General features: G+C 54.2%; 1 protein-coding gene across 2 annotated transcripts; it reads left to right on the plus strand.

Annotated features, from left to right (window-relative positions):
• Positions 1-462: 462 nt before the first annotated feature.
• On the plus strand, positions 463-25,097 carry STRN4 (striatin 4). 2 transcript variants are annotated; one of them, XM_081119452.1, is made up of 18 exons: positions 463-758; positions 7,580-7,683; positions 8,226-8,299; positions 9,309-9,387; positions 12,048-12,245; positions 14,417-14,558; positions 16,607-16,766; positions 17,307-17,420; positions 17,757-17,872; positions 19,441-19,616; positions 19,716-19,763; positions 20,120-20,241; positions 21,057-21,227; positions 21,376-21,516; positions 21,979-22,077; positions 22,256-22,342; positions 23,712-23,935; positions 24,167-25,097. In XM_081119452.1, exons 1-17 carry the CDS (start codon positions 483-485, stop codon positions 23,879-23,881), a joined length of 2,277 nt encoding a protein of 758 aa, XP_080975578.1. In that variant the 5' UTR covers positions 463-482; the 3' UTR covers positions 23,882-23,935; positions 24,167-25,097. The 2 variants fall into 2 exon arrangements, with proteins under 2 accessions (XP_080975578.1, XP_080975579.1); XM_081119453.1 differs by having other exon boundaries at positions 17,778-17,872.
• Positions 25,098-27,487: the final 2,390 nt, after the last annotated feature.

A 27,487-nucleotide genomic window follows, 5' to 3' on the forward strand; every position in this document is an offset into this window, starting at 1 on the left:
GGACAGGAGAGGTTTGGGGCTCCATAAGAACGAAAGTGGAGGGGAGGAGAGGCTGTCGGTGTTCTAGGCTGGGAGGGGTTGCCATGGCAACCGACCTGGGCCAGGAATCAGTGAGGATGGGGCCGTGGCTGAAACCACCTAAGGTGGTCGCCCTTTATCTCAGAGTGACTGTGATGGCCGAGCAGAATGGTATTGGATCTAAGAAGGGTTAGAGTCTTTTTGGGGCAAAGCCGGAGGAGGGGGGCAGAAAGCGGCCCCTCCCCAAAGTCCCGCTCTCCTTCCTCGGGGCGCGCGCTCCCTCCTCGCCCACCCGTGCGCGCGCCTTCCAAGTCTATCCGGGTGGGCGAGGCGCGCGCCCGGCCTCCTTCCCGTCACCGCCGCCCCCCCCCGGCCCCCGCCGAGCGCGCGCGCGGGGGGGGGGGGTGGCGCGGCCGCGCAGGCGCGCGAGACACAGCGGGCGCGCGGGCCGGCCCGGGGCCTCCATGATGGAGGAGCGAGCGGCCGCCGCCGTCGCCGCCGCCGCCTCCTCCTGCCGCCCGCTCGGCTCGGGTGTGGGCCCCGGCCCGACGGGGGCGGCCCCGGTCTCTGCCCCCGCCCCTGGGCCCGGCCCGGCTGGTAAGGGAGGAGGCGGCAGCCCCGGGCCCACGACGGGGCCGGAGCCCCTGAGCCTGCCCGGGATCCTGCACTTTATCCAGCACGAGTGGGCGCGCTTCGAAGCGGAGAAGGCCCGCTGGGAGGCCGAGCGCGCAGAGTTGCAGGTGAGCACCGCCCCGGACCCCCGACCCCCCGCCCGGCCCGGCCTGCCCGGGCCCGGCCTCACCCGCCGCCGCCGCCGCCGCCGCCATCTTGGAGCAATGGCCGCCGGGACGGCCGGGGGGGCGGGAGGGGACCGCGACCGGCCCGGAGCGGGAGTGAGGGGCCGTCCGAGGGGGCCCTGGGGGCACCAGGGCTCCTCGAAGCGGGCTAGGGGCCCAGGGGCGGGAGTGCCGACCGCGACGGGCGGAGAGAAGGGGCGCAGGGGACCAGAACCCGCGGGAAGTGGCGGTGGGAGTGAGTGGACCGGCCGGCGGGTTACTGAGAGTGGCCTCGGGGCCGGGAGGGGCCCAGGAGAACTCAGCTAAGAGTGCTGAGAGGAGTTGTTGGAGGGGCTTGTGTGGCAGTGAGCGAGAGCTCTTTGTGCCAAGGGACGCCCACCCCAGGGGCGGGTTGGAGATGGAGCTGATGGGCTGCGGGTGGGAGATGGGGCGTCCTTGGGGGACCTGGGACCCGCCGAGGGCGAGGGCATTCGGGCCCGGGATCACTGGTGAATAGGGAGAGGAAGTCACCGAGCTTGGGACGCGGGGTGTGTTTCGGAGTGTTTGGATGGAGGGATCTGAAAGATGGCTGTGTGAGGACCCCAGAGATTACAGGAGGGTCTGGAGGAGTCCCAGGACGATGGTGTTTACCCTGCTCGCTGGAGAGGAAACTTTGGGGAGCTCTGGCATATGTGGCTACCAAGTGCAGGGAAGGGATCCCAAGGACGTGCCCTAGGAGCCTGTGTGGGAAAGCTTGGGAGCAGAAACTCCAGTTTGAAGGTGTGGAGAGGTGGGGGGATGGCCCTGAGGTGGGAGATGTGTACAGGGTGGCAGGAGGAAGCATCTTAGAAGAATCCTGAGGGGAGACTTGTTTGTGAAAGTTTCTGGGAAAGGATCCCATGGTTTGTGGAGTAGCTTGGGAGAGGTATGTGCCCTGGGGTGATGTCTGGAAGAGTCTGAGGAGCTGGGCTGGATTTTGTGACCTTGAGAAGTGTAGGTCCATTTGCAGTGTCCCCAGGAGCCTGGACATCAGAGTTGTGAGGGTTTGAAGGGGCCCAGTGATGGGCGGAGAGGAGTCCGAGGAGTCCTCCGCTTAGGTGTTATTAGCAGAAGTCAGTCAGTATCTTCTTCTAGCGACCTATCTTTCTCCGTCTGACTTGCTGTTTCCTATCTAGTTGAGGTGGGGACCCAAATTAATAACTGTTTAGAATTTTTTCCATAGGATGAACAGAGACAGCATCCCACAATTCTCACCCACTAGGCATCTTAGCTGCTTGGGAGCTGAGGCTTGGGGTGGGAGAGGAATCCTTATGTAAGTGCCCCTCACTTTTGTGTCCCACTCTGTACTTCTAAGCTCTTTCCCAGCATACAGCTCATTAGATCTTCTCAATACCCACATTATGTAGGCAGAGCCAGTGTCATTACCCTCCCTCAGCAGTAATATAGCAGCTGCTGTTTATTGAGCATATGTTATGTACCAGGCACTATATTAAGCACTTTAGATACCTGGTATCATGTGATTCCTGTGACCTTCTGGGAGGGTAATTGATATTACCCACTGCCCCTTTTGAAATAATAAGTGGCAATGGGGGCTTTGAGAGTGTCAGTGATTAATCTAGGATCACAGCCTGTGGGTGACTGGGTTGATCTGTTGGCTTCCAAGCACATGCACTGCTCCTCTCTGCCATTCAGTACAAATGAAAAAACTGTTCTGAGGAAGGTCAGTGGCCTCCCCAGGGTCATCCAAGCAGTCAGAGCAGAGCTGGGATTGAATCTTGGTCCCTGGGACTTCATGCCAGTGTACCCTACAGTACCCACTATACCACCTTCTCATCTTTGAGACTAACAGAGAAAAGAGGTGTGTTTGATCTCTCACTTAGTGGTCCTTCTTGGAGTTTGAGAGGAACTTGTGGGAAGCACCCAGTTAGACTGTCCTTGTCTTGACTTCAGTGTCACTTACTTTATACTTTTGTTCTGTTACATTAGTAAAAGTTCAAAGATCTTAGAAGTGTGTATACATATATGTATAAGTGAAAGGGGAAAGTCCCCCTTTGTCCCTCTCCTACTCTCCTCCTCAACTATTATTGCTGTAAAAGGAGTTCAGCTCTCTATGTAAGACATGAGGTCATGTTGTATGTATCACTTGGTGACTTTTTTCACATACTTGTTTCCTGGTGTTCCTTTCATATCAGCACAGAGAGCTCTTTATTATTTTTGGTAACTATGGTTCACTGGATGTTTGCACTATAGCTCATTTAGTCTGACCCCTATTGATGGACTTTCAGCTTGTTTCCAATTTTTTCCCCTCAGAAGTGGCTGCATTGGGTATCCGTATGGTCCCATGTGAATATAAGCAGAAGAGACGGTGGAATAGTAGAATAGGTGTGTTTATAAAATAGTGATTGGTTCTACCAAGTTGCCCCACATTTCTACTCCCATCAGCAGCACCTGTTTTTACACACCTTTAATCGGGGCACTTATCACAGAGGTGTGACTTCTGTGGGATTCTTTAAGGCTCAGACTGTGTCTGGTTTTTCTGGTGAACTCTAAATACCTTTCTCCGAATAACAGTACGGCTGCTCTTGGCACAGGACACACTGTGCAGTCAGGGCTCACTGTGTGTGGAATGGCAGAAAAGGCAGCCAGCCCGTCATGAGGTCCTAACAGGAGGCACCTAAAGATTGGAGCAGGGAGGTGGTGTAGATTCGGTCTGATAATAAGCAGGACTTTGCCAGGTGGGATTCCGAGAAGTGGATGGTGTGGTTTCTGCCCTTCAGAAACTTCCAGGCTAACATGAGACTGGTTTGCACAGGAGGCTGCAGAGAACTCTACATGATGTGGCAGTGCCCATGGTCTGTGCCACTTCTGGAAGGGGTGCTCCTTGAGGATGGAGGACCCTCTTGGGGTAATCTGAATTGGACATTCATATAGGAGCAGTGACATGAATGTAGTCGCAGCAGAGGCGGTGTGGAGCTCACCGCTCCTCACCTCCAGACTCACAAGGGGCTTTGAGGGATCTGTGGGGACTCATCCTGGACCTTGGGAAGGAGGAGTATAGGAGACGTGGGGCCAGATGAGACCTTCTAGGGAACCCTGGCCTGGGGGCTGGGACAGAAAGGTCAGCAGAGGGGTACAGAGAGGCATCAGTTCCTGGGAGGACTGAGATGCTAAGGCTTCTCTGGAAGCCTTTTCAGTGCTGCCTGTCTGGAGAGGGAACAGCTGGAGGAGAGGCGACAGCCATGTCTCATAACTGTTCTGGGCCTGTGTATGTTCTAAATCTGGCCAGAGGAAGTCGCAGTGGGTGGATCTGGTGAGTAGAGAACTTCCAGATCCCAGACTTATACTTGCCAGCCGACATGGCACTCACAAATTAGGCAGTGGTGGCTGCTGGCATTTGCCGGCTAAGAGGGACTGGCCACCAGCACTTCCCCTTCCTGTGGGATTCCACCACCTTGGGACTCTTCAACCGCATTCTTCTGGTTCTCTTTTCTCCCTTCTTTGCCAGAAGAACTGAGTGGGCCTACTGAGATTCTCCACTTTCTTCCCCCGCAGAAAAAAGTTACTGGGTCTTATCAGTCCCTTTCATTACCTCAATTTCCCTAATCTCCTCCCTGATCCAGCCCCGATCTTAGCTGGGCCACTGGGATTTCTGGGACTGCCTCCTTCTATGATAAGTCTCTCTGCCGTTAGCTTTGCCATCCCACCCATCCACCCCCTTCTCCAGCCATCAGTTCTCCACATTGTTGCTGAAATTACCTTTGTAACATTCTCATGTGGCCATACTGGCCTTTTTCTTCTTCTTTTCTCTTTTTCTTTATGATTTCTTATATGTTCTCTTTTTTAAAAAAAGTTATGGAATTTATTGGAGTCACATTGGTTAATAAAAGTATGTAGGTTTCAGGCGTACAGTTCTGTAATCCATCATCTGTATATTGTATTATGTGTTCACCACCCCAAGTCAAGTCTCCTTCCATCACCACTTATCCCCCCTTTACCCTCTTCTACCTGCACCCACCCCCCTTCCATCTGGTAATCTCTGTCTGTGTCTGTGAGGTTTTTTTTCCTTTGCTTAATCCCTTCACCTTTTTCACCCAGCCCCTCAACCTCACTCCCCTCTGACAGCTGTCAGTCTGATCTCTATGAGTCTGTTTCTATTTTGTTTGTTAGTTTATTTTTTTCATTAGATTCCACATATAAGTAAAATCATATGATTCTTGTCTTTTTCTGACTGACTTATCTCACTTAACATAATGCTCTCCAGGTCCATCCAGGCTGTTGCAAAAGGTGAGATTTCCTTCTTTTTCATGGCTTTTTTATCCACTCATCTACTGATCGACACTTGGACTGCTTCCAGATCTTGGGTGGGGATCAGACCTGCAACCCAGGTACATGCTCTTGACCTGGATTGAACCTGCTACCCTTCAGTCCTCAGACTGATGCACTAACTACTAAGCTAAACTGGCCAGGCTGACCCTACCTCCTAAAACGACTCATAGACAGGGTAGATTTGGGTGACTGAGAAGATACACAAAGGATAGAAATTCAAACTTCTGAGATGTTGATCACAGTAAGCCTGCCTGTCTGGTGTTAGATATGTGTATATGTATGTGTTGATTTAAAGTATAGAGGGGAAAAAAACTGTTAAGAAGGGAAAAGAAATTCCATTCTTTCAATGGGTAGATAAGGCTGCTTTTCCGTGGCACACCTGGTGACATATTTATTTGTTCATTGTTTGCCCCACAACCCCTCAAGAATGTCAGCCACGTCTTGTTCAGTGCTGTATCTTCTGTCTATAACTGTACTTGATACATAGTTGGGGCTCAATAAATATTTGGGGGGTAGCCCTGGCTGGTGTGGCTCAATTGGTTGGACATCATCCTATGCACCAAAAGGTTGCCGGCTCGATTGCCTGTCAGGGCACATGCCCACATTGTGGGCTCCATCCCCAGTAGGGGGCATTGCAGGAGACAGCCCATCAATGTTCCACTCTCACATTGATAACACTCTCTCCCCCCCCCCTTCTCTGTAGAAAAAAAAATCAATGAAAGTATTTTTAAAATAAAATAAATATTTGGGGGTAGATGAATGAATGAATGATACTTTTGTCATATATTAATGCATGTGTGTCCCTTTTTATTTTTTCAAAAGGAAGCCTACCATTGTCATTATGCCTGTAGGGTAAATTTCTACAAGTATGATAAGTTCCCATAATTCCTAGAAGTGGAACTGCTAGGACAAAAGGAATGGGTATTTAACATTTTTATAGATCTGGCCAGATTGCCCTCCAGCAAGAGTGCATCAGTTTATAACCTCAGCAAAGGTGTATGAATGTGCCCGTTTCTCTGGCCCCCAGTCAGTGCCAGGCATGTGCTCAGTTCTATGCTAACCTGAGGGAGAGACCTGGTCCCTGGAGCAGGACAGAGGTGATTAGTGCTGCATTCCATGTGTATGGGGCAGATAGCTGAGGGCCCTTTGAGCCCCAGGGAGAGGGAAAGCGGGTGGGCATCTGAGAGGCTGCCAAGAACTGGCAGACTTGGAGCGAGGCTTTGAGAATGGGCCCCACCTGGAAAAGTTTTCTAGGACCAGACTGGGGGCTTCTCGTGGAGACACTGAAGTTCTTTTCAGCAAGCATGTGATGTGCGGGGATTGGCTGCAGTAGATGTAGCTGCTCATGGTGGCAGGAGGCCTGTCAGCCACAGACATCCCTGCTGGATGGGTCTTGGAGGGACCCTAGCTCCCACAAAGAAAGGGGCCCATGTCAACATTGTGGAAGAATGGACAGGGAGAATAAAAGTAAGAGGCAGGAGCTGGCATTTATTAGCCCTTCTATGCTAGGTCTTAGACTGAGAAGAACTTAACACACAAGGGGCAGGCACTCTCGTGATTCCCATTTTCTAGAAGGGGAAATGGAGGCCCAGAGAAGGCCTAGGACCTGCCAGATCATGCTGCAAGTGAGTGGGCCAGCAGCCCTGGAGCTCAGGCTGTCCCAGCCTAGGACAGTGGAACACTTGGGGAGAAGCCAAGGATGAGCCTTGCACTCAGGGCTTTGGCACATGGCTTCCAGAACGTGGTCAGGGGCCAGGATCCTGCCTAGCAGGCCGTTTGCCGAGTGTCTCCAGAAGACCTGTTGACAGACCAGAGCAGACTGGGGTAGCCCGTGCCAGCAGACGGTGTGAAGTGGTTGGCAGGGGCCCTGGGTCATGTCTGTGGCATGTCTCCCTTATTCTGGGCAGACTCCAGTGGGACGGCTGATCTCCACAGTGGTAAAGCTTTTGCATTGGAGCAGGAGCTGATCCGAGCCACCCACTCCTGTCCCTAAACTCCAGAAGTAGCTTCCTACACCTCCCAGAGACAGATGCTCTGGTAGGAATAGTGAGACACCACCTCCACCAGCAGCCTTAGGGACAGCACCTGCCTTTGGGTGGGGGAGGAAGAGGAGCCCAGGGCTGTTAATGCTTACCTCCCCGCCTTCATCCCCAAGCTGACTTCTCCCCAAAAGGCAGGGATAGGTTAGGCCTAAGCTTGCCCCCCTTCATTTCAGGGGTTAAGGACTCTTCTTCAGCTCTTTCATGGGTGGCATGTCAGGGACTCTGGCAACAGAGCCAGCATGCCCTTTCACGCTCCATTGAACCCTGGCTCAGGCTCAGAGTCTTCTCGCCTGTAGAAGTGGCTGCTGCATGTCATTGTAGGGGTAGGAGCTGCTGCTGATTGTCCCTGAGTGAGTGAGGGACACACATCACTGAGCTTAAGCCCTGCTGTCTTCCTGTTGTTTCCTGTGTCCCCAGGCTCAGGTGGCTTTCCTCCAAGGAGAAAGGAAAGGGCAAGAGAATCTCAAGACAGACCTGGTGCGGCGGATCAAGATGTTAGAATATGCGCTGAAGCAGGAGAGGTAAGCCCTGCTGTCCCTGGTCCTGCCTTCTGAGACGTCAGTCCCCAGCGACAGGGTCAGGAGACTGGTGGCACCCTTGCATGGAGGGAAATTTCGGATTGGGCATTCTTCTCCAATCACCAGTACTCTGGTTCTAGGAGAGGGGACAGAACAAGACAGAGTAGGTGGATTCAAGTTAGACAGTAGTGATAGTATTCATAATGATGATGGCCACTGTGTGCCAAACACCATATATCCATATCGTCTCATTCCTTCCAAGAGCCCAATGGGTACAGTGGGCTTCCGGAGGGTGAGGACTTCTTTAAGGACTCCTGGAGCTGGGATGGCAACCCAGCCTGCCAGACTCCGAAGAGTGGGTTCTTCACAGCGCCATGTGTGACGCCTCCCCCACCAGGGCTGTTTTATAATGCAGGGGGGTGTGGGGGAGCTCAGCCTCAGATAGGACAGTGGGTTGGGAGGGCAGAGGATTTGGGATTCCTGAGGTGAGTGCTATCCTATCTAGTCTTCTTTGTCTCTCATTTGTTACTCATTTGTTCTTTTAGGGCCAAATATCATAAATTGAAGTTTGGAACAGAGCCAAACCAGGGGGAGAAGAAACCAGAACTGTCAGAACAAGGTACCCACCCCCTGATCTTCCCCACTTGCCCCCCCCCCCCCCCAACAGAACTGAATGAGATGGAGCCTGCCTCTTTCTTCCTTTGTCCATAGAGCAGAGGGGACCGGGGAGGGGTTGACTCACTCTCAGTGCCCCTCCCCATAGGCTGCTCTGCCAGGCACTAGGTACTGTGCTGGACCCCTGGGTGGATAGTGATGAGAAGGCCAGTCCTGCCGACTGTCCCTCCATGAAATGGAGACAGACACACAAGGTCCCTGGTAGTGAAGCTCCTTCACAAAGGGATCAGTTCACCAGCAGAGCAGTAGGAATGTGCTCTAGGTAGACAGAAGCGCGTGGTACATTAGAGAACAGGGAGTTACTGGGTGTGCCTGGAAGGAATGGGGTGGGGCCGTGGAGGCGAGGGGGCAGGTGACCTGTCAGGGCCTTCACTGTTCGGCTAATAGTGATTGCTGTTCTTTATGTCAGACTCCTCCTACCAGAATGTGAGTCCCACAAGGGCAGGGGCTTTGTTTACTGATGTAGCCCAGGCGTCTAGCCAGGCACGTGGTAGATGTCCGACAAATATTTGATGAATAAAATAAACAGGTAATCTCATTTAACCCACACAAACAGTCCTACTGCTATCATTAACTTTATTTCTCAGAGGAGGAAACTGAGACTCAGGTAGGTAAACTAACCAACTCAAGGTCACACCTGTGAAGTGGCAGAGCCGGACTTGAACCCAGTCTAGTCTGCCCATTTTCTCAGAACTGGGCCAGCTTCCTGTGCAGGAAAATAACGTACCTAGAGCTGAGTTGGAAGATAGTTGGGGGGATGGTTTGGGGAATGACCAGTCAGGAGACTAGAGATAATGAGCGCAGAGGGGAAGGTAGGTTTCAAACACTCAGGAAGTGACTTGGTAGGACCCATGACAGTGACCAGTTTGGGTATGAGGGTGAGGAAGATGGGGAGGTGATGCGTATATGGTGGTGCCCTAAGACAGTCTGTCTCCCTTCTCTCCATCCCCCAGTCTCCAATGGCCCTGTGGAGTCTGTCACTCTGGAGAACAGCCCACTGGTGTGGAAGGAGGGGCGGCAGCTTCTTCGACAGTGAGTGTGCAGAGGGACAGAGGGATGTGGACGCAGGGTAAGGGGAATGAGGGACATGCCTGGCCTGGGAGATAAGCCTGAAGACTCCACAGCCCTGCCTGTCCCCTCTGGGGACACTGAACTGTCAGGATCCCTGCTGGCCACAGCTGAGATGGCCTGTCACCATGTAGGTGGAGCCCCACCTGAGGAGAGGGTGGGAAGATTCAATGCAGGAGGCAGATGGGGGAGACCCCCACTCTTGGAAAGCAACCCCAAATGCCTCTTACTTTTTTTTCAAGGGTAATGTTACATTATTTTTTATTACTAAAGAGATTTGTATGTTTTAAGAAGTTTGGGGAATATGTAGGGAAACACACAAAAAATAGAAATCACTCATAATTCCACCACCCAAGAAATTTCATACCCCCATAAACATTTTGGCATACTATCAGTCTCTCCGTGGCTATGCATTTGTGTTTGTGTGTGTTTTATAAATGGCTCCCCCTTCGCAGTGTTTTGTAATGCATTGCTTTTGCTAAGTGTTGTGAACATCTTTTCATATAAATTAGTTCTGTGGCATCGTTTGAAAAACTGTGTAATAATCTGTGACATGAGTAACTGTAACTTCTCATAGCCAATCCCTTGTGTATTTCACTGAAGATGTTTTCATAGACAGTGTGACAAACGTCAGGAAGTTATTTGTCCATGTCTTTGATTTCCTTAAGGCAGGGGTGGGGAACCTTTCTGCCAAGGGCCATTTGGATATTTATAATATCATTTGCAGGCTGTACAAAGTTATCTTAAAAATTAGCTATGAAGCCCTAGCTGGTTTGGCTCAGTGGTTAGAGCGTCAGCCTGCAGACTGAAGAGTCCTGGGTTCAATTCCAGCCAAGTGCACATACCTCAGTTGCAGGCTTGATCCCTGATCCCAGTTGGAGTGCGTGCAGGAAGCAACCAATCATTGTTTCTGTTTCTTTCTCTCTCCCACTCTTTGTGAAAAGCAATGGAAAAAATATCCTCAAATGAGGATTTTAAAAAAAAAACCTATAAAAAAGCATTTATTGAATTTCGAGTCTCGCCTGCGATTGCCTTGGCAGGGCTAGACCAGATGATTACAGCAGGCCGGACGTTCCCCACCCCTGCCTTAAGGTAATATCTGGAAGAGCAATTGCTAACTTAAGTGTGCAAACAATAACAACAAAACTATTGCAATAGGCAACACTTGCCAACTACCTAGTATACGCCTGGCACTGTGCTAAATCTCCAGCACTCATTGCTTCCTCACAGGAATCCCCGTGGGGCATAACTGCTCATTCCCCTCATTTTCACAGGTGAAAACCCAAGGTGCAGAGAGGGATCTTTGTGTATAAGGTCACACACAGCTAATAAGCAGAGGGTCTGAGGGGTGATCTCAGGCAGTCTGCCCCCAGACCCCAAATTCACCCCCATGCTTCCCTCTTTCTCTCGTGGTGGGAGAGGAAGCCTCAGACACATTGCAGGCACGCAAGATGAGACAGCAGGGAAGGCAAGTCTTGTCTAATGTGCAAGAGGCAGGGTCCCAAAGGTACAGGGTCATGGTAAACAAAAGGCTTTCAAGGATCCTTCTGAAGACCAGCAGGGGACTCTTGTCTCGCACCTTTTGAAGCCACCCATAATTGATTTTCACCCCTTATTTCCACTTTTAGACCAGTACCAGTTGGCTTCATTTTTTTAAAATGTTTTATTGATTTGAGAGAAAGAGAGAAACATTGATAGGTTGCCTCCCGCATGCCCCCTACTGGGGATAGAACCCAAAACCTGGCATGTGCCCTGACAGGAAATCGAACTGCTAACTCTTTGTTTGGCGTGTTGGGACAACACTCAACCAACTGAGCCACACCGGCCAGGGTAGTTGACTTCATTTTTTTAAATTACAGAAGTAGCCCTGGCCAGGTGGCTCATACTTAAGTTGGGGGTTTGATCACTGGTCAACACTCATGGGAGACAAGCAATCAGTGTTTCTCTCTCTTGCTCTCTCAAATCAGTAAACGTATCAGGTGAGGATAAATAAATTGCAGAAGTAATAAATGCTCATTCGTATGAGTGAGTAGAGTAAGTCCCAAAATGCCTCTTAGGTCTCTAACCCCATTCTCCAGAGGTCACTGACTGCTCTTAAGTTTAGTATGTATCTTTCTTGGCCTAGTGGGGCATGCTGTGTGTGTGTGTGTGTGTGTGTGTGTGTGTGTGTGTGTTCTACACATACATACTCAGTAACACTTTTTTTTTAAACAAACACTGGATTTGTATGAAACATGTAACTTACAATTTTTGTTAAGCCATTTATCATGGCCATTTTTCCTTGGCACGCTCTCTCATTTAATTTCTGCCCAGCGCCCCCGTGAGTAACTTGCTTCCACAGTCCTCATCAGTGGACATGTAGGTGGGCCCCTGTGTTTTGGTCTCCCGTACAGCATCACAGTGAGCATCTGCCCAACTGCACTGTGCCTGTGTGTAAAGCCTGCCACTGGCAATAGTGTTGAAAGTGAAACAGCAGGGTCAGGCTCATGCTTATTTAAAATTTGGGTTTATAGTCTTAAGTTGCTCCTCCAAAAAGGTGGTCTCAATCTGCTGTCCTCCACATAAGCCAGAGTATATAAAAAAGCCCCCGGACGCTTGACCCTCCTTGTTCTGCCTCCCTGCAGGTACCTGGAAGAGGTGGGCTACACAGACACTATCTTGGACATGCGGTCCAAGCGCGTGCGATCCCTCCTGGGACGCTCATTGGAGCTCAATGGGGCAGTGGAGCCCAGCGAAGGGGGCCCCAGGGCCACACCTGGCCCCGGGGGGCTCAGCGGTGGGGAGTCACTGCTGGTGAAACAGATCGAGGAACAGATCAAGAGGTGAGCCTTTGGGCCTGACGGGTCTGCCCCTCGGTGCCCCCTCCCTCCTGATGGAGCCAGTGTCAAGAAAGTCAGCAGTGCTCTGGGGCTCTGCTGGCCACTTCTTTCCTGGAGCACATTGCGGGCTCGTTTCTTCCCTTCACTGTGGGATCCTGATTCTGTTCTGGGTCCCCTGTACATACATTCCACGGCCTTGCCCTGGTGCTGATAGTGCATCACGGCTCATCTCCAGCCTGGCCCCTCTCCTGAGGCTCCAGACTGTACACCCCTCAGCAGACATCAAGCACCTGCTAAAGACAGACCCCGGGCCACACGCCTGGACCTGGTGGGGAACAAAACACAGTCACCACTCTTGGGAATCTCTTATTTGTTCATTCTCTCCATAATTATTATTCATCAGAATAAATAATATGATGTTGGGTGTTATGAAGAAAACAGAAGGTAGTAAGAAAGAATGATGGGAAGAACAGTATGCTTTGGATGAGGTGGGCTGATAGGACCTCTTCGTGGAGGTGACGTTCAGGCAGAGAAGTGCAGGAAATGGGTAGGCCCAGATGTAGCTGGAGGGAGAATGAATGTTCCGGGCAGAGGGAGCAGCAAGTGTAAAGGTTCTAAGACAGAGGAGATTTCGCACATTCCGGAACCAGCAGAAAGCCAGTGGGGTGAGCAGTGGGGCCTGTGGTCTGTGGTGAGGCTGAAATCTAAGGAGTCAGACCAAACAGGGCCTCCCCAGCTGTGATAAGGAGTTTGGATTCTGTTCTAGGGTTGTGGGAAGCCAGTGGTTTCCAGCAAGGCTGTGATGCAATCTGATATACGCTGTCTGCTTTAAGAAGGCGGCTGTAGGAGGGCAGGAGTGTGGGCAGGGAGACTAGTTGGGGGATGACTGCAGTTTCCAGGCAAGAGATGGTGGACGTTAGGGGGAGAGGTGAGAAGTAGTTAGCTTCTCAATGGGTTTTTAGGGTAAGTTGGCACGATTTGCGGAGGGAGGAGAGGAACTAGGGCTGACTCCAGGGTTGGTGTGAGCAGCTGGGAGCAGCATTGGCTGAGATGAAAAAGACTAGGAGTGGCACATCAAGAGGGCCATTTAGGATGGATGGGATTCAAGGTGCCTGGTGACCCCAGTGCAGGTGATGAGGTGCCAGCCTGGGGCTGGGGCTGGGGCTGGGACCCTTAATTCCTAAACTTACCTCTAGTTCACCAGCACACAGGTGGTTTTTGAAAGTCATGGGACTTTGCAGTCTCTGAAGGAGAAAGTATACAGCAGGTACAGACAGGAGGTCCAAGGACTGAGTCCTGGGGCTGTCCCATATCTAGAGGCCAGAGAAAGAAGCAGAGGGAGGCAGCAGCAAAGGAGGCTGAGCTGTGGCAACCATTGTGGGAGGAAACCCCGATAATGGTGTCCCATCAGCTGAGCACAGAGATGTTTTGCTGGGAGGCTTTGCGTGGGGAGGCCAGAAAGTGAGTGATGGGTTTGGCTACCCGGAGGAAAGCTCTCTACTGGACAGTAACCATATGCTGTTGGCAAGAACTCTCTAGAACATCAGTCTGGTGGTAAAAAGGAGGGGTTTTTGCTTTTTTTTTAAATTCCACCGCTTTTCTTTTGGAGTCAGGTTTGGCAAATCTCTCCTTTGTTAAAACTTGTCATTCAGTTGGAGACCAGGAGGTGGAACTAGGAGTGCCACCTGCCAGTGGGGAGGATGCAGGCTCAGCCATGGCCCGCTGGCTGTAGGGCCCGAGCATTGGTAGTGACCAGTTCCTCTTTCCTCTAGGGTGCTTCTCTGTCGCTCACCTGACCTGTGCTTGTGGTTTGACTGGGCCGTGGGAACGGGTGCTGCTGAGTCAGTGACATTTTCTCGTCAGGCTCTCCAGACTCTCACACATGGGGAGACATATGCTCAGGGTTGGGGCTAGTCCTTTGGAACTCAGGGTCAGACGTCAGTGAGGAGTTGGCCCTGTCTGTGGTCTGTATGAGGGTTTGAGTTGGGTGAGCACCTGTTAGGCAGACTCTGGGATTGAAGCCCTGTGTGTGATCACAGTCAAGGCTCCTCTGGGGTCAGGGTGAGTCAGCCCCCTGAGAGTTGGGTCCAGGCTCTGGCCACCAAGCCTCACCCTGGCATCTGAGCTTTGTCACATGGCAGGACTAATGCCCCCTTTACCCCTGTTGTGGGCAGGAATGCAGCAGGCAAAGATGGCAAAGAGCGCTTGGGTGGCTCGGTGCTGGAGCAGATCCCCTTCCTGCAGAACTGTGAGGATGAGGACAGTGACGAAGACGACGAGCTGGACAGTGTGCAGCACAAGAAACAGCGTGTGAAGGTGAGTGTGTGAGCCGAAGGAAGTACTCCTCCCAGAGGCTCCCCCACTTTGTGTACCAGGAACAGGGAGCCCCTGTGAGTGCTCTTGTGGCTACCTCTGTGGTTTGTGTGGCCTAAGCACATCCCAAAGTCCCCGTCTCCTTGCCTCAGGAACCTTCGGAGGTGCCAGTCTTTACTGCCAGGCCCACTTCTGCCCCTGCTGCACCCGCTTTCCATCCTCTCTCTAGCTCACGTGCTCTTGAGAGGCCTTTCCTGAGCTCTCTAGACCAGGCCGGCCCCTGTGGTGCCCTCTGACAGTGCTCTCTCCTTTGGGCTGGCCTGATCAGCCATACTCAGATATTCATTGGTGTGACTGTAGCTCTCTGTCTCCGCAGTAGATTGTGGGCTCCACTCTGGGCCTTTTCACTGTTCTCTCCCCAGCCCCCTGAATGAATGTGGCTGGGCCCAGGGTTCAGCCTGGGTGTGGGCAGGGCTCAGCCTGGAGCCAGGAGTGCTTCATGGGGGGTGTCGGAGGATGCAAGTGTCCAGTCTGATGTTGATATCAGGATCCAATTCCAGGGACACTGCCTGTAGGGTAGAGTCCACATCCCCTCAGCTGGACCTCAAGATATGGCTCCCACCACATTTCACCCTCACAACAGCACTATATCCTTAGGCATGACATAGTCTTATCTGTCCAGTAAACATTAGTTTGGTCCTTGGGGACCTCACTGATGCCTAAAAGGTGTTACCTTGAAGTTCGTACCATCCAAACCCAGCTTGGGGTGCTGAGCCTGGGAGGGGGCCAGCCATGCCCTTGAGGAGTTCATAGTCTGAATGAGGCTGGCCCCGTGGCAGGGACCACTTAGGAGGGAGAAGGTTCTCTAGAAGAGGAGGTGATTGACTCTGGTGGTCATCGGAATCCCAGTGTTGTGTGGGGTGTGTTCTTAAGCCAGCACTTAAAGCAGAACTCAGATATTAAAATTGTCTTAGAAAATTCTGGAACTCCCTTGAGCCTTAAGTGCAGTGTTGAGGTTCTAAGTGCACACCCTGGATGGTACTTTGTGTAAAATGTCATGGTGAGAGGGTAGAGAATCATATGCAAGATGCCATTTCATGAGGCTGTGTATGAAAGGTGTCTTGAATTCACAAGGCTGGGATGAGGTCCAGGCTTGTAAATTGAGGAAAAGAGATGATTTGGTTGCTACCCTTGGTCAGGATTATGGGAAACTCAGCAAACTCTATTCGCTTGCCCAGCATCCTGTCCTCAGAGTGGAGGAGCTGTGCTGTTTTCTCTTATTCTAAAAGTAGCGTGTGCTGGTTATATAAGAAAACAAAAACTGAGCCAATCTCAAAAGTTCTCAGGAAGACTTGGAGAACCCCAGGGAAGCTCACACCCTGAGCTGTCTTAGTACATAAGGCATGGATCTGGTGACCTGGGCGAGGAGCTTTACTTTGCTCAGCCTCATCTCCATGTGTAGTGGTGAGATAATAATTACCATAGTGGTAGCCATTCGTGCTGTGGGTGTGAAATCATGGATGTGAGTCTTACTTGGTGCCCTGAGTAATGCAGAGAGGCCAGCAGTGTTTGGTGAGGGTTTGTTATTACTGTTACATTCATGGGTCTCTTCTCACTTTCATTGCTCACCTCCTTACACTCATAGACACGCACATACTGCCCTCTCCCCCAAGGCAGGCTGTCATACTGACTTCTTCATTCTTCAGGAGAAGTGCTGTGCTGCCGGGGAGGGATTGGGGAGCAGGGGAGGGGTTGGGGAGTGGGAGAGCCTGAGCAAAAGCCAAGAGGGCTGTGAGGGGATCACAGCTGGAGGTGGAGGAGAGAGGCTCTTCAAAGCCAGGCCTGGGTGCTGGCACCACCAGGCTCTAGTAGGGAGCAGCCTCTGAGGACTCCCAGCAGGGGGAGCACAGCCACCAAAGTAGGGCTTGGTGGAGGGAGCCGGAGGCTGGTGCAGGAGGGTTCCTAGCAGAGCCCGAGCTTCTTTGTTCCTGGAGACTCCAGGCTTGCGCTCTGGGCAGGAGCCTGTAACCTCTGGTTTTCTCTGTCCCCAGCTGCCAGCCAAGGCCCTGGGGCCCGAAGTGGAGGATGAAGACGAGGAGGACGACTCGGAGGATGCCATCAACGAGTTCGACTTCCTGGGCTCCGGAGAGGATGGGGAGGGCTCTCCGGACCCTCGGCGATGCGCTGGAGAGGGGACCCACCATGAGCTGGGTGAGTGGAGGGTTTCTGGCCAGCCCTCCTCAACAAGGTGGGGGGGCACACATAGCCGCCTGCAGCTGCTTCCTGCCCCAGGGTCTCCACCGGATGGACACACTTCCTGAGAGGAGGGCTGCCAGGGGAGAGCAGGAGGCCCATACTACGGTAGCCAAACCCGCGCCCCTTCCCTGGAAAATCCCCGTTGGGGCACAGGCAGGCCTAGTTCTTCCTGAAGTGGGGCCGCCAGGCTTCTGCGCACGTGTCCAGTTCTTGTGGACCTGGGGAGGAAACAGGATGGGGACCAGCAGTAGAGGCAGTCAGGGCAGTGCTGTGTCTTCCTTCGGTCCTGGGACTGAGCTGTGAGCCCTTGGGGTCACAAAACATGTCCAGAGACTGAGGCTTCTGCAAGGGTGGTCCACGGAGGGTCCCAGCTCAGTCCTGGCCAGGGCTTCCCAGCTTCCCCACAGGAGCGGCTTCCGGTGGTGGGGAAGGAGTCCCCTCTGCATGGCTGGGTGAACTGGTGGATGACTCCTGCTTGGTGCCTCATCCCTGTAGAAAGCCGGCGCGTCAAACTCCAGGGAATTTTGGCCGATCTTCGGGATGTGGATGGGCTGCCCCCTAAAGTGACTGGCCCACCTCCTGGCACACCCCAGCCCCGGCCACATGAAGGTAAGAGGCCCCTCCACCCTGGCCCAGACCTGCAGGGCCACACACCCATGACAGAGGGAGGCTGCAGAGCTAAGCCCAGGGCTTCTTTGTCCTCAGGGTCAAGGCCCAGCTTCTAGTTTGCAGCCTCCCTGTCCCAAAAGTTCGTCTGTCTGTCTGTCTCCCCCTCTTTGTCTGTCCTGCCTTGTCTGTCTCTCCCTCTTTCTTTCCAGCTGTGATTCCTGATCTTGTCCTCTCCCCGTCTCTCTTTCTCACACCTCATCTCTCTCTCTCTCTACCTCTCTCTGCCTCTCTCTCTCCTGGCCCCTCTCTACCCCCTCCCTCCCCTCCCCCCACCAGGTTCCTTTGGCTTCTCCTCAGACGTTTTCATCATGGACACTATCGGGGGCGGGGAGGTGAGCCTGGGGGACTTGGCAGATCTCACCGTCACCAATGACAACGACCTCAGCTGTGACGTAAGTTCTTGGGGTGCCCACCCTCCATGGCCCCTATTGGGCATCCTGCATAGTGCTAGCACCTGCTGAGCGCTGGCTGTGTGCACAGCCTGAACTCATTCAACAGCTCACCCTGTTTTACATAGGGGTGCCGATGCAGACAGGTTGGGGGACCTGACAGGCTCACCAGTAGCAGAGCCTAGAAGACTCTGGAGCCTGTGTCTTAATCATGGTGCCAGGCTTCTGCAGGGTACACTCCCTCCCACCTGGCTTACTTATGTGCACCTCAAGTCCAGGACCCACCACTGCTGGGGGCAGGGTGAGGGAGGAACAAAATCTAAATACAACATCAGAGGAGGAAGGGAACTCTGGGCTGGTAGCAGTGGGGGTAAGACAGTCTGTGCATAAAGTTGAACTTGAGCTGACCTATGAAGGGAAGATGGCCTCCAGCCAACAACCAAAATATCAGGCGAGTCTGGTGTGCATGAGGGCTGGTGGCACAGTTGGGCTGGACTGAAAGGAAACCTTAGAGCCATTGTTTTTGGCCTGAGATCTGTGGGTGGGCCTCTGGCCACCTGGGAATGTCGGAATCAGGTGCATGTGCATTTTCCTGTGCATGTGGCAGAACACTTCCCAGAGCTTTTAGAGGATCTCAGGTGGATGGTGATCCCAGCGAGTCAGGGGCACAGCCATGGGAGTCTGGGAAGGGAGGCCAGAGCTGAGCTGTGAGCAGGGGAGCTGCCCCAAGTGTGACCCCTTTCCTGGGGAGTGCGTGAGTGAGGGACTCACCACACAAGGCAGATTCTCTGGCCCTAAAGAATGTTGCAGCTGGAGCGGGGACCTTGGGACAGAACCTTGATGAAAAGGGTTCATCAGGTGTGAACCCTATCTTGGAGCAGGGCACTGAGGCTTGCCTGACAGTTTGCTTTTTTCCCTACAAGGTCCCCCACTCAGCAACACCACCATCCCCCAGGGCATGCAGTGTTTCTGGGATTTTGCTCCCTGACCTCTTCCTACTGTGTGTACTTTTCCCTATTTCCACCCCTCTGTCACTCTCCCCCTAGCTTTCTGCATCCAGACCTCCTCTCAGGCTCTGGATCCATCCTTGCTGCTCCTACCTCGGGGACTTTGCACATGCAGTTAACTTCCTCAGTCCCTTCTCCTTATCTGGTTAAGTCCTGCTTATTTGTCATTTGTTCATGAAAGCCTGTTGATCCCCACAGAGGCATTCAGGCTGCCGGGTGCCTCCTTCCAGTGCATTTTTACTTCATAGCACTGCTTGTAGTTTGTAAGCCTGTGCCCAGGTCCTACGATCTGCCCCTGCCTCTGCCCCTTCTGAACTGCAAAATCCCAAGGGTTTGGGCTTACCTTTGTCTCTTCAGAACCAGGCACAATCCCTGCACACTGTAAGAATTTGTTGAGTGAGTGGGGGATGCTGCAGCCCCAGAAGGAAGAAGGGAGCATCTGGAGCTGGAGGGGCCAGCCTGTAGGGATGTTTCACATGGGTCTGGGTGGTAGAGGGACGAGTCCTTGGATGCAACCGCCTGGGTGGAAGAGGAGACACTGAGGCAGCTCCCCCCACTCTCCAGCTGTCTGACAGCAAAGATGCCTTTAAGAAGACGTGGAACCCCAAATTCACCCTCCGCTCACACTACGACGGCATCCGTTCCCTGGCTTTCCACCACAGCCAGTCAGCTTTGCTCACCGCTTCCGAGGATGGAACGCTCAAGCTTTGGAACCTGCAGAAGGCTGTCACAGCCAAGAAGTGAGGGCACAACCCCAGGGGCGGAGAACTGGGATGGGGACATCAGGACCCAGGGGATTGGGTGACGAGGGGCTCTCAGTGACATCTGTCTCCCCACAGGAATGCTGCACTAGATGTGGAACCTATCCATGCCTTCCGGGCTCACAGGTAGGGAGGGAGGTGCTCCCAAAGGCAGGGGACTGATGACAGGTGGCAGGGTAGCAGGAGGTCTCCGAGTCCCTGAGACCTGCACACACACCCCTTGCTCCTGTGCTCTGCAGATACTTTCATTGCCCCCATGGCTGGTTCTCAGAACAGCCTTCAGAGCAGGAAACAAGACATGAGGGTGGGGGAAGGCAGAGGACAGGCAACCTGCTCGGGTGGCACAACAGGAGCCCCAGAAGCTGAATTCCTTTCGGCCACCCTTGAAAAATGCTAGTAGAGAAAGTATCAAGGTCCCAGAGAGGGGGCTGAGGAAGGGGCGAGCACTGAGCTTTTCATTTCCCCTCCTTTGTATCTTCCAGGGGCCCCGTGTTGGCAGTAGCCATGGGCAGCAACAGTGAATACTGTTACAGTGGTGGGGCAGATGCCCGCATCCATAGCTGGAAGATTCCAGATCTCAACATGGACCCCTACGATGGTTACGGTGAGACAGCTCCCTTGCCCTTCCTTTCCCTCACCCATCGTCCACTGGGGCCTCCTCATTCTCTTAGCACATATAGATAGCATCCGCCCATGCCCAACACTGCAGGTAGTGGTGGCAGGGGGGACACACCAAGGGTGGTCAGCCTGGTTGAGCATGGAACAGCATCACTCAGCATGTGACCGGGCTCGGACGAGATGGCTGAGTTGACTCAGAATCACTGGGGCTGAGGGAGCACAAGTGAAGGCTTGGTGGGCCCTGGCAGCACTGCGCCAGGGCACTACCTGCGTCTTTGTGACCGAGCAGAGTGCAACAGACTATCGGAGGAGAAGGGAGAGCATGTGAGAAGGGAGAAAGCTAGGCCAGCTTGCAGGGCATTTGTGCTTCATCCTTTGGCTCCTTTAAGAGTGAAGTGGATAAGGACCTCTCCTCTTTTCAGTGTCTGTCCCTGCTTTTTGTTAACCCTTTTGGTCACACACACGGCTCTGTGCAGCATCCTAAGTTTTAAAAAGTATGTATCAAGTGCCCACTTTATGCCAAGCACTATTGTGGGCCCCAAGGGACAGCAGGGAACAGGGACATCCCTACCCTCTGGAACTTCCGTGCTGGACTGTCTTCAGAACCCTAAAATCTTCTAAGAAGAGCTAATGGTCAGAGTGTGAGCAGCTCCCAGGGCACGTAGCAGTGGTGACAGGTCTGAGGGCATGGCCAGTGTGGGGGTGAGGCTGGGTGTGTATGTGTGGCAGAGCTCATGCTCTGGGCCATCCACAATAGGGCTGGCAGCCCTGACGCAGTTCATCTCACTTTGATGGGTCCAGACCCGAGCGTGCTGAGCCATGTCCTGGAGGGCCATGGGGATGCTGTGTGGGGCCTGGCTTTCAGTCCCACCTCCCAGCGCCTGGCCTCCTGCTCCGCTGATGGCACCATCCGAATCTGGGACCCCAGCAGCAGCAGCCCAACTTGCCTCTGTACCTTCCCCACAGCCAGCGGTAAGTGGGGGGATGGAGACAGTGGAGACCCTAACACCTCACTCAGGAGCTATACAGAGCTGGAGGCCTGCAAGGAGGGTGACACCTGCACCCCAGTCCCAGGGTAGGACCAATCTGTTAGGCAACCTTTTGTCCCCTCCACCCTCAGATCACAGGATCCCCACCTCAGTGGCCTTCACCAGCACCGAGCCTGCCCACATTGTGGCCTCCTTCCGCTCTGGCGACACCGTCCTGTATGACCTGGAGGCTGGCAGTGCCCTCCTCACGCTGGAGTCCCAGGGGAGCAGCGGTAAGGGACCCAGTGGCCTAGGGTGGGATCTGAATGCCTCCAAGGCCCCAGGTCTCCTGTGGCTTTGGTGACTTGAGGCTCAGTCATCTGCAGATGGCTCCCCACCCCCTCGGGGGCCTCTGAGTGGGAAGGAGATGAAGCACTGGCCACTGCCCTCATGGACAGCCTGGAGTCTCTGGAGTGCTGAGAGGAGGGGAGTGTCAGGAACTTGCCCGTTGGCCTATGTAGTGGTGTGGACAGGCTGTCTCAGTGTCCATCACTCCTCCTACCCACCCCAAGACAGGCCCCCGTGTCCACTGTACAGATGAGACAGTGTGGCCTGGAGAAGAGCATGACCTGGGTGCCCAGCCCTCCTCTTCATCTAGGCAGAGACGAATGTGGGAGAATGGTCCTCCTCTTGCCTTTGTCTTGCTCCCCCAATTTCCCCCTGACGTCCCTCCCTCTCCCTGCTTTTCCTTCCAGGCCCAACCCAGATCAACCAGGTGGTGAGTCATCCAAACCAGCCCCTCACCATCACCGCCCATGACGACAGAGGCATCCGCTTCCTGGACAACCGGACAGGTGAGGCCCTGCCTTCCTGGTTCCCCGGCTCCTTGTGCTTGTGGGAGGCAGGGGTGGACCAGGCTCAGGTACAGAACCCCTGGTGCCCACATTGGAGGCTCTGAGCATTTCGTCTAGCCCCCACCTTCCCAGGCAAGGCGTAGACTGGGACAGTAAACTACCGCCCCTCTGCCCTCAGGGAAATGCGTGCACTCCATGGTCGCCCACCTGGATGCTGTCACCTGCCTGGCCGTGGACCCCAATGGTGTATTCTTGATGTCGGGAAGTAAGTTGGGATCCTCCTAGCTCCTAAGGAGCAAGGGCATGTGCCTTCCCCAACAGGCCTGGGCACTGGCCCTGAGAGAGTGCTCAGGGGACTCCCTGAAGCAGGGGAGCTGGGCAGGGAACCTCTCAGTGGTAGGAAGAAAGGTGGTCACAACAGTGACAGCAGAGCACTGTGAACAGAGCACTGTGTACTCAGTCCACCATAGGCACTTTCCTACATCATCTCATTTAATCCAAATAACCCCACAAGGTTGGTCTGTTATCCCCATTACACAGATGTGGAAACTTAGTAACTAATACAGCCCAGTGAGTTGCAGGCATTGAAGTTCAAGTCTATTTTACTCGGTCCCTACAAGCTTTTTTAGCATTTGTTACCACTCTGCTCTCTGTGGTTAAGAGCACTGAGGCCCAGCAGCTGTGCCTTGAAGGGATGGAGTGGGACTTGGGCAGACAGAGAAGGGGCTGAAGGTCCCCAGGGGATGATGGGTGTATGCTGGTGGGAGCTGGGCCTGCCATGTGGCAGGGGCTGCCATTCGCCTCTGCTGCCCAGCATAGGATCCATGTGGAGTGTGAGCAAGTGCAAAGAAGGGTGAGCCGTGGTGGGGGAGGGTGTGTAGGGGCCTGGACCCATCCTGTCCTGCTCTCTGTCTGCCCATGATGGTAGCAGCTGTCTGAGGAGATGGGTGAGGGTGTGGTCAGTGAGATGTAGCCCTGGCAGAGAGGATTCAGTACAGCGCCCAGGGTCCTCCAGAAAGGGACAAAAAGAGAGCCGACCTCCACTGCAGCCAGCCTGATCTTTCAAAGCCTAAGTCAGGGCACCTCCCTCCAGTGGCTCATGTTCCCCAAGGCCCCACCCATTCTGCTCCCGCTCTGACCTACCCATCCCTACACCGCTGCTCTGGCTGTTGCAGCCCCACCTGTCAGTCCTCAGGACCTTCCCCTTGCTGTCCCCACTGCTTGGAAGGCTCTTCTCCCTGACTCCCCCCTTAGCCGTTGTGTCCTCACATTGACCAACTTGTGCCCACAGCACTCGTTACCACCTGGCACTGTTTATTCTGTTTTCATGTTTACTATCTCCCACACTGGAATGTCAACACCACAGGGGCAGGGAGATTTGCCTGTTTTGTTCACTGTAACCTCAGGGCCCGGTACACAGTAGTTGTTCAGTAAATACTTGGTGGTGGATGGATGGGTGACAGGTGGGGATGTCAGGAGGTGACTGGGCCGAGGTAGGTGAGAGAAGAATTGAGCCTCCACCTGATTCCGCGGCCTTTGGAGAGGCTAACTAGGGGTGTGGGGGTCGGATCTGACAAGGAGCTATGGGACCGGTGCTGCTGGGTGACGGCTCGTTCTGCTCCACACCTGTACAGGCCACGACTGCTCTCTGCGCCTGTGGAGCCTTGACAACAAAACATGCGTGCAGGAGATCACCGCCCACCGCAAGAAGCACGAGGAGGCCATCCATGCTGTTGCCTGCCACCCCAGCAAGGCCCTCATTGCCAGTGCAGGAGCCGATGCCCTGGCCAAGGTCTTTGTATGATGCCCACCTGGCCCCGCCCTGGCCGGGGAGCGAGGCTGGGCAGGTGGGACTGAGGTGAGGAGCTGGGCTAAGAGGGAGGCATGGCCCAGGGCAGAAACCCCTTGCTTCCTCACCCACAGCGGGGCCCTCAGATACACCCCTTTGGCCCTTCCTAGGGTGGCAGGTCCCACAGTCACAGTTGGGGGATCCTGTGTAATCATTGGGCATTCAGAGGAGGGGCTGAGGCCTTACCTCTTGTACCCTGGAAGTCATGGTTCAGTCTCCCCTCCTTTCTGTCTCCCATAGGTGACAGCCTCAGTCTGGAAGCCTGGAGGCCCCGGCTTCTTCCTGCCTGCCTCTAGCCTGGTGGTGCTAAAGGCCCTTTCCCCAGGAGGCCCTGTCCCCAGCATCCAGCCTGGGGAGTTGCCTCCTTGAGGAATCACCCTCCAAGATGGCCTCCGGGAGTTTCATCTCTGCCCTGACAACCACTCTTGGTCTCCTAGCTGCCTTCTGGGGGCAGCACAACCAGGGCTGGGTGTCCTTGGAGTTCAGCTTTTCCAAGATGCCAGAAGGTGCCAGGTTCTCTCTTTGAACCCCCATCCCTCCGCCATCCTTCCAGAACTGGGTGGGAGCTATACTGGCAGAAACCCCAGACACCCCTGCTCTGGGTCTGCCAGGCAGCCGTGGTGCCAGCTGGACCCAGGATGTCCTCAGTGGGAGTGCTGGGCCTGGCTCAGAAGCACACCCAGTCCACCACCCTCCCCTCCAGTTCCAGACACTCAACACAGCTTTCCAGACACTACCCAACACCTGGGCCAATAACTGCCTGGGGAGCAGGCGATGCCCTCTGGGGAGGCACCCGCCCCTACCTCCCTCAACACTCCTCCAAGGGCAGCCTCCTACCCCCCCCACAGGGTCACCCATGGGGAGAGATGTCCTTCTCTTGCCCCTCCCTGGGGTTTGGAGGATGGAGTGGGGTCCCCCATAACTCCCTGTATATCTGTATAAATAAATGGGATTTTAATGGAGCCCTCCCGCCCCCATGTCGTTATCACTGTGTGATAGTCTGTCAGTCTCCTCTCCTGGTCCTCTACTCTCTCCCTCTATTTATTTCACTCTCTTTTTTGGGTTCCACCCTGAGCCCTTGGCCCCCTTCCAGATTCCTGTTTATAGACCCTGTCCCCTCTGTTCTGGACTTGTATGTGAAACTTGCCTCAATAAACCCTTTGGAGTAAGATGGGTGGCAGTGCTGACTGTTGAGGGGACCAGGGATTTTGGGGAGGAGTAACTGGTTCTGCCTGGGGGGTGGAGCTTAGAGAGAGGGGATATGATGATGGGTTGGGGTTTTGTGGTAGGGTGGAGGGGGGGGAGCAGAGAGGGGCCCAGAGCCTGGGTGGAGTGTGGGTGCAGGGACGGAAGTGAGGGCACAGGACCGAATCTCCCCATGCCCCTCCTTTCTGTCCCTAAGCACTCTCCCCAGGGGCAGAAGCAGCAGCAGCAGCATGGGCAGAGCCCCACAAGCACATGATATGATGTGACAATGTAGCTCAAGACTCCTTGACCATCTCACCCCCACCAACCCCACCCCCGGATGTGTGATGGGGTGATGAGGCCAAAGGGCTAACACCCTTCCCTCTGTATCCCATGCCTAGGCTGATACGGAGCAGGGAGGGAGAGCCTGGGAGCTGCCTGCACAGAACACCCACCATGCTGGGAGCTATTGGGAGGAGGAGATGGGCTCAGGAGTGCCTTGGAGGTGGTCGAATCGCAGTGGTCAACTACACTGAGGAACCAGACCCATGTTAACACGTGCCATTTCACTGGGTCCACACAACCTCTAAAGGGGGAGCATTATGAATGCTTTACAGAGAAAGATGGAGGGCAGGGTTGGGGGAGGCTCAAGGGGCTTGTTCAAGCCTCCAGCAGTGACCAGAATTTGTATCCTATCCCTTATCACTCCCTCTGCTTGCTCAGTCCACCTACCAGCAGTGTGCACTTGGGCAAGTCCCAGCATCTCCTGGCTTGTCAAGTGTCTAGAATAGGGCCTGGCCCTGTGAAACGAGGAGGAAGTCCTGCAAACTGCACACTTGCAATGAGTTATCATTTCAAGGGAAAAGGGTGCAGATGGGCAGCTGGCCATCAGGTGACACTGACAGGAGCCTGGCTGTGGGCTCCACGTGGCCTCACTCCCTGCTCATCCCTCTGGGCTCTGAGCAGCTTCACCAGGTGGTGGTTTGGGTTTTCGCTCCAGCCTCAGACTTCCTTCCCCAGCCCCAGCCAGCCCCCCCGGATGTGGTGACAGAAATGTTACTGTACCGACCTCAGCTGTCCCCAACAACCCTTTACCAGGAAGAGGGGCTCATCTTGTGGCCTGCATCACCAACCAGCCCTGCTGGTCTGGAACCCAGTCAGGGATATGGCCCATCTCTATTGGGATGCCTTTGACCTCGATGAATGGGGTGGGGTGGTAGCAACTGGCTTGGTCTTGGACAAGTCATTTTGCCTCTAAGGGTCTAGCTTCCTGTATGTAAATTAAGTGGTAGCCACTCATTATCTGAGGAGGAGAAATCAAGTCTGAATTGGTTCTGAAGGAGCTGAAAGAGGTGTTTTATGACAGACCTGGCATACAGTAGGCTCTCGGTCAATGCTTGTTGGGTGACTGAGCATTCCCACCTGGGTACTTGAGGTGCCCACCCCTGTTTCCCTGCAAATTATAGCGACAGCCACCATGTACTGAACTGCTGTGTTCTAGGCACCATTATGCAATCTCAATCCCCACAAAGACCCTCTGAGGTCCAATCCTATTAACAGATGGAGAAACAGCCTCGCAGAAGGGAAGTCACCTATCTGAAGTCACACACAAAATCAAATGCACATTTCCCCAGAACAATCTGTTCTCCATCTGTGAAACGATGTGGGTGTGTTGTCCTCCCTGGTTGCTATGGCCCTTCCAGGCACCCCAGGCCTTTGGCTCCTCACCTTCCTGAGTGGGGTGGAGTGGGGAGCTGAGGGAAGGGAACTACAGCTTCTCCACCCGCCCTCTGCCTCACTCCTGCGCAGGTAACCCAGGCCTCGTTCACTTCATGCACCTTGCTCAAGGTTGCTGGAGACAGACCTGAGGCCAGGACCTCTTCCCACCTGTGGAATGGGCTGGGGGTACTCGGCAACACCCCTTCCCTGGGGCTGGGGGACGGAAGGGGCAGAGTCGACTATCTGGGAAGAAGGAGGCGGAGCCCAGAGAGCGGGCCAGACCTGACACCCCGTTTCCCACCCTTTCCCCTGCGATGGGCGCCGGATGCAGGCCAGGCGAGACGGCCCCCTTCCTTAAAGGGCCAGGCGCCTCCGCGCCCGCCCCCGCGACCTGTGGTGGCGGTGAGGCTGGCTCGCCCCTCCCTCTCCAGCTCAGGAAAAAGTTAACTTTGCAGACTCGGGTGTGTTGTGGGGAGGGATCGGTCCTACCCCCCTGCCCTGCATCTCCTACCCCTGCCCCCTGACCCAGGCAGTAGAGGTGCCTCCCCCAACTCGGAGGTGCTGGGCCCTCCCTCCCCTTCCGCCCCCTCCGCACACTCCACCTTCTCTCTGACGTCACCAAGGCAGGCGCCGATTGGCTGGCTGCACTGTCGCTCC

This window comes from Miniopterus schreibersii (assembly GCF_964146895.1).
Source record: "Miniopterus schreibersii genome assembly, chromosome: 18".
Lineage (NCBI taxonomy): Eukaryota > Metazoa > Chordata > Mammalia > Chiroptera > Miniopteridae > Miniopterus > Miniopterus schreibersii.

Coding starts and splice junctions, on each gene's coding strand:
- STRN4 (XM_081119452.1), top strand. CDS start 483: ATGATGGAGGAGCGAGCGGCCGCCGCCGTCGCCGCCGCCGCCTCCTCC. Junction 759..7,579: donor CCGAGCGCGCAGAGTTGCAG/GTGAGCACCGCC, acceptor CTGTGTCCCCAG/GCTCAGGTGGCTTTCCTCCA. Junction 20,242..21,056: donor GGACCCCTACGATGGTTACG/GTGAGACAGCTC, acceptor TGATGGGTCCAG/ACCCGAGCGTGCTGAGCCAT.